The 6,000-nt window shown below is 46.1% G+C and overlaps 1 protein-coding gene across 1 annotated transcript in view; it reads right to left on the bottom strand.

The window, feature by feature from the left end:
• pard3bb (par-3 family cell polarity regulator beta b) overlaps window positions 1-6,000 on the bottom strand; it is a 347,724-nt gene that overhangs the window by 312,095 nt on the left and 29,629 nt on the right. The window contains exon 2 of the mRNA XM_076262746.1: window positions 2,922-3,023. Coding sequence (XP_076118861.1) covers window positions 2,922-3,023 — 102 coding nt within the window. The remainder of the gene's footprint in view (window positions 1-2,921; window positions 3,024-6,000) is intronic.

Raw genomic sequence — 6,000 nt, 5'->3', positions numbered from 1 at the left:
CTCAACAGGGCGTTGAACACTCTAGCGTGCCTAAATGGCATGAAGAGATTTGTGCCCGTGCGCTTTGGTGTACTGGAAAAAGGGAAGAGACTGTAGGAGAGGAGAGGGGGAGGAGGGAAGGAGGAGAGGAGAAGCTCTGAAGCTATTGCACATGGAGGCTTGGCTCTCTGATAAACAGAGTGACATTTAAGAGAAAGAAGGAGGGAGAGAGAGGGGAGAGAGAGAGAGAGAGGGATGGAGAGAGCAACAGTAAAAGAGAGGGATAAGAGGAGCCGCATGAGAGATGGCTAAAGCGGATACAAGGAAGAGTAGAGAGAAAGAGAGAGAATGTAAAGAGAGCAGTGAGAAGCGAGAGAGATTCCTGGATCAACAGGAAACAATCACACTGGCACACAGTGACATTTGGAAGCGCCGTCACCACGGCAACCCCACCACCAACTCGGGAACGGGGCGAATTCCAAATCCTCCAGCAGCCAGGGGGATTTTGGGTAAATGTCTGTGCTTCCATGCCATGAGTCACCACAGTCTTTCCAAGAAAAAAATCCAATATGTGTGTGTGTGTGTGTGTCTTTTTGAGAGTGGGGGAGGGCTGAGACAGAGGGAGTGTGTGTGTGTGTGTGTGTGTGTGTGTGTCTCTCTCTCTCTCTCTCTGTGTCTGTGTGTGTGTGTGTGTGTGTGTGTGTGTGTGTGTGTGTGTGTGTGTGTGTGTGTGTGTCTCAATGTATCCCAAACAGCACTGCACTTCTGACGGATTATTCTGAAGAACCAATGGTGTACAAACCACCCACCAGATGATGGTGTGTCCAGGAATACCTCTTGGCCATCTGTGCTGCACTTCCAGTAGGAACACTGGCTCTACACTCCCTCATATGTGGGTTATGTTATATTGTCTGTGTTTATCTGAAACACTGGGTCTACACTCCCTCATATGTGGGTTATGTTATATTGTCTGTGTTTATCTGAAACACTGGGTCTACACTCCCTCATATGTGGGTTATGTTATATTGTCTGTGTTTATCTGAAACACTGGGTCTACACTCCCTCATATGTGGGTTATGTTATATTGTCTGTGTTTATCTGAAACACTGGGTCTACACTCCCTCAGACTGTATGTGGGTTAGATCCAGGGCTTTGAACCGGTTCAAGGAACGAAAACGAAAACCGGGAACTTTTTGTATTTTACAGGGAACAGGAACGAAACCGGAAACGTTATTATTTTTTATGTTCTGGAACAGGAACACTTATTTAAAAATAATGGTAACCGGTTAATACCGGTTTTATTTTGTTCCTCAAAGTTTTCGTTACCTAATTAACTAAAAAAAAAAGTAATTATTTTCCTGCGCAAGTTACCATGACGGCTGAGGTTCACTTCCTGTGTGACATCACATCAGAGGGGAACAGTATTTTTTTGTTCTAACCGGTTCGGGAACGTCAATTTATTGGTGGAACTCATAACCGGAAACGTTATAATTCCGTTTCTGTTCGGAACGAACCGATTGGGAAAAAAAATCGGTTCAAAGCCCTGGTTAGATCACTCTCTCAGGGATGTGGCGCCATTGGCCTAAACAAGTGCACTCTCACTCACACACACACACACACACACACACACACACACACACACACACACACACACACACACACACACACACACACACACACACACACGTATTACTTATGAGGCAATGTGAAAGCAATACAGACAGGCTGATGGCTGGTCTGTGTGTGTGTGTGTGTGTGTGTGTGTGTGTGTGTGTGTGTGTGTGTGTGTGTGTGGTACCCCTAGCCTTCAGAGATATTAATTAGTCTGTAAAAATCAAAAGCTCTTTGCGTATGATTGGGTGGCAGGGGCCTGGGGAAGGGGGGAAGGGGGGAAGGGGGGAAGGGGGGTAAAGCCTGATGTCTACACTGATTCAATTAGAGGCTGAGATGGCGCTGTGTTATTGAGTTAGGTCTCGCTGGCCAGCATGTCCATACCTCCCCCCAGGCATCCCAGCGCTTAAGTGGACACCAGCAGATTACCCAGGGGGCCGAGGGTGAGCAGCACTTCCTGGTTAATGGGAGGAGAGGGAGTGGAGGGCTGATGCAGAGCCTGGGCGCTTGGTGGAGTGGGCCGCTCACTCATCACTCAGTGGAAAAGGAGGACCTCAGCTCAGCCCTGCTTATTTAGAGGATCCACACCAGTGAGTGCTTTTACAGTGCGCTTTAAGGAAGTATACTTTACTAGAGTGTAGTATAGTATAGAATAGTGTAAGTAAAATATAGTATAGTACACTGTAGTATAGCAGAGCAGAGTAGAGTAGAGTGGAACAAATTTAGTACAGTACAGTACAGTACAGTACAGTACAGTATAGTATAGTATAGTATAGTACAGTATAGTATAGTATAGTATAGTATAGTAAATTGCATAGCACGTGTGTTTGTGGCAGGTTTGGTAGTAGGCCACAGTCTGCCATGCTGTAGCTGATGGGATTTTGGTTGAATTCTCGGTGCTGGACTTCATCTCTCCCAGAATCAGCTAGATCTTGTATGATGCTGGGCCAAACGCTGCTGAACAACCATATGTTGGATAGGTCTGTTTCAGATGGCCACGAGGACGTTTAGTCTGTGTGAACTCTACAGACACACACTCTGTACTGCAGTGACTGAGGGAGGGAGTGTCTGTGTCTGGTTTCTGAGTTTGTGTGGCTGTCTTTCATTCTCTGTGAAAAACACAGGAACACTGTGGCATTGCAGCCACATGGTCACACAGAGAAAAGTCCACTACTTGATTTGTAAAAGGCCTCTGGATATGGAAGCTTCTAGAAATGCACAACCAGATGGCAAATCAGAACAGAATGTGCTTCACTACCAAAAAAAAAAAAATTGGACACTGGAATGGACATTACCAACGCTCCAGAGAGGGATGGACAACTTGGACTCACCTTGTCTCTGTCCTCTACCAGGTCAGTGAGAATGTCATCAGGGTCCAGGATCCCCCCGTCACAGTACTCAACGTGGTGCGTCCGAACCAGGAAGTCCCCCTCCTAAAGGGGAAACACATACAGACGCAGAGCATTAGCCCAAACAATGGCACTTACAGGTAGATGTCACATAACATGAGAAGACAATTCAAAGCCAAAGCCACACACACACACACAGACAGACACAGACAAAGACCTCCCCCGCCCCCCCCACACACACACACACAAACACAAAGAGCCCACAGATAGACACAGATAGTGGCAGTTAAAAGGCACACAACAGGCAAAAGGTCAGAGCAGCCAACCAACGGTGCTTACACAACACAACACAACACATCACACCCCACCGCACCTCACATAGCACACAAAGAGAGATCTAGCCAACCGTTGCCACTTCCATGGCAGGCTACACAAAAGACTCATGCTTCTGTAGTTCCTCTGTGCCCTCCTAGTTCTCCCCATCACTTCACCTTTTAGAAAGCGCTACAACAAGCCACAACAAAGAGCTCTGTCTGAGAGGCCTGGCCTTCATGTGGCCCAGTCTGAGCTCTGTCTGAGAGGCCTGGCCTTCATGTGGCCCAGTAGGAAAACCTAGATAGGGAGAGGGACAGTTAAGATCCTCTATTCCCCCCAACAGGGTTCTGGTCTGTTCAGATCACACACACACACCCACACACCCACCCACACAGACACACACACAGACACACACACAGACACACACACACACACAGACACACACACACACTTTTAGATTCACACTTTTTTATTTAGTCGACACTCGTCTCAGGCCCTATCCCGTACTGATTTGGATGTTTATCAGAAGGAAGTGTGCTACCTGAGCTTGTTGCTGTTCACACTTTGCTGTACCAACAGGAACTCACAGTTGACTTTGTTGAGTCATGAAGTTGTCCCAATGCAAGCACTGAGCAGGAGCAGAATGTCCATCACACAGCCTGCGTCACTTTTTGGAATGGTGTGGGATTGACTGCTAGGAAAATAAAATGACCACCTGGACTTTCACACAAATAATCCTTTTAAGGTTTGCTATTACTTACTGACGACTTACTAGTCATCAAAATAATGACAGCTGTATGACAAATGGCCCTGCTGCTGCTGCTGCTGCTGCTGCTGCTGCTGCTGCTGTTGCTGCTGTTGCTGCTGTTGCTGTTGTTGCTGTTGTTGTTGCTGTTGTTGCTGTTGTTGTTGTTGATAATGTTGTTGATGTTGTTGTTGATGTTGTTGATGTTGATGATGTTGTTGTTGTTGTTCTGTTTATTTTCTCTATTGTTTTGCTCCTGTGTTTTGACGTGGTCACTCACGTCAGTCAGTGAGTCAGTGAGTCATGACTGCATGTCACTGCAGGGACCACAGTGGCTGGGGAGTGTGCTCATGAAGCCTCCCCCATGATGCAGCACTCCAGAGCAGCCTCCCTCCCTCCCTCCCTCCCACTGCCTGGGGAGGCACACTGGAACTGGTCACAGCTGCGTTATCAGCCCAACTGTAACACCGGTCAGTGGGGGAGGTCAGTACAGGCATCCAGACATCTCTCTTTTCCTTGCCGCAGAACAGAGCTCTGTTCAAGATGTCCGCCTGTTGAAGAGGAATTTCTGCCCATGTCTATGCATATAAGTGTCAAATGAAAACAAAAAAAACTATTAAAACTATTGAGTCAGCATATTAGATATCACTCCCACACCATTCCATTAGGTTGAGAGCAGTATCTAGGATTGCTCTGAAGGGGCCTTGAGCCACCCACAACACTCATACACGGTTTGTGGCGAAAGTCTTTCCAGGTTCTTTTCCCGCAAATTCAAGTACTCAACTCGGCAGGTTCTGAGACACAACAGCATAGGTTATTTCCAGGGTGTTTGATCATTTGCATCCATTTCCAGGAGCCCTCTGAAGGAGAAATTTTGGATTACTAACATTTTTTTATATTCTGTATATGCTTTCTATACATTCAATACTGTGCATCAACTTTGCTTTGTCTGTCATTTGCTCTCTCCATGTCATGATTTTCTAATAAAGGTCATGCGACCCCCTTTGTCACGAGTTAAGGGTATTCTGCCTGAGGCAGTAATATTAGGAATATCCCGACAGGAACTAGACTATGGCAAGAGAATGCTGAAGGATGTATATGTATTGTATTGACCAATTATCTACTTACTTGGAGTAGCCACATGACTTGCGTATGGTGCATGGATCACATGCTATGTCCAAGAAGTGTATATGTATTGTTGTATTTCTGCATGTATGAGGATTTTTGGAAAAGACCATTGTACTCATGTGATTTGTATTACCAATGTAATTAACATGTATAAGATGGGGCTTCGCCCTAGAGAACTTTGAGTAGTGTTACTGGAACATGATGTTGCTAGTGACCTGCTCCCGGTATCGTGAATAAACCTGCAGTGGTTCCTCACACCTGAGTGTTGCCTGGATATTTTTGACCACATTTTGGTGGCAGCGGTTGGGATACCTAACTCCGAGACGCGGCGGTGAAACCTGGAAGGCTTAGGACCCGAAAAGGCCTTACGGGAGATCTATTTTTGATTTTGGGACAATACCGTGGAAAAAAGGCAACATCGCCCGCGGGACCCATCCTTGCCGAAAGGGAGTCATCCTGTGTCTCGGATACGGTATTACCATATTGTGGTCACAGGCACCTAGGTGGTGAGTGGGAAGCAATTTTTTTCTACCGCTTTGTAGTTAAGAATTGGCTTGTGTGCCGGGGTGCCACCGAAGCAATCTGCTCTACTTGTAGGAAGGTAGAAAGGTTGGCTTGTGAGCACAGCCGAAGAGCAATCGATAAAGGATCTGCTAAGAGAAGCAATCGGTAGGATTGGCTTAAAGCGCTTGATACGGGGATTGGATTGGTTGAGAATATTGCTATTGTACTCTGATAGTTTGCTCTGTTTTAGGCGTGAGGTAATTTGGCTAATAAAAATATATTAAAGGGACACTGCTATGGGGACTAGTAATAGTAAAACTGTTAAATTGCCCAAAGGTATACATAATTATGGATGTTTAAAAAAATATG

This window comes from Alosa pseudoharengus, unplaced genomic scaffold (assembly GCF_046254945.1).
Source record: "Alosa pseudoharengus isolate Yale_2024_CS ecotype anadromous, Long Island Sound unplaced genomic scaffold, YU_APseudo_1.1 YU_APseudo_1.1_scf_3, whole genome shotgun sequence".
Classification (NCBI taxonomy): Eukaryota; Metazoa; Chordata; class Actinopteri; order Clupeiformes; family Clupeidae; genus Alosa; species Alosa pseudoharengus.
This window is presented reverse-complemented; position numbering and strand designations above follow the sequence as displayed.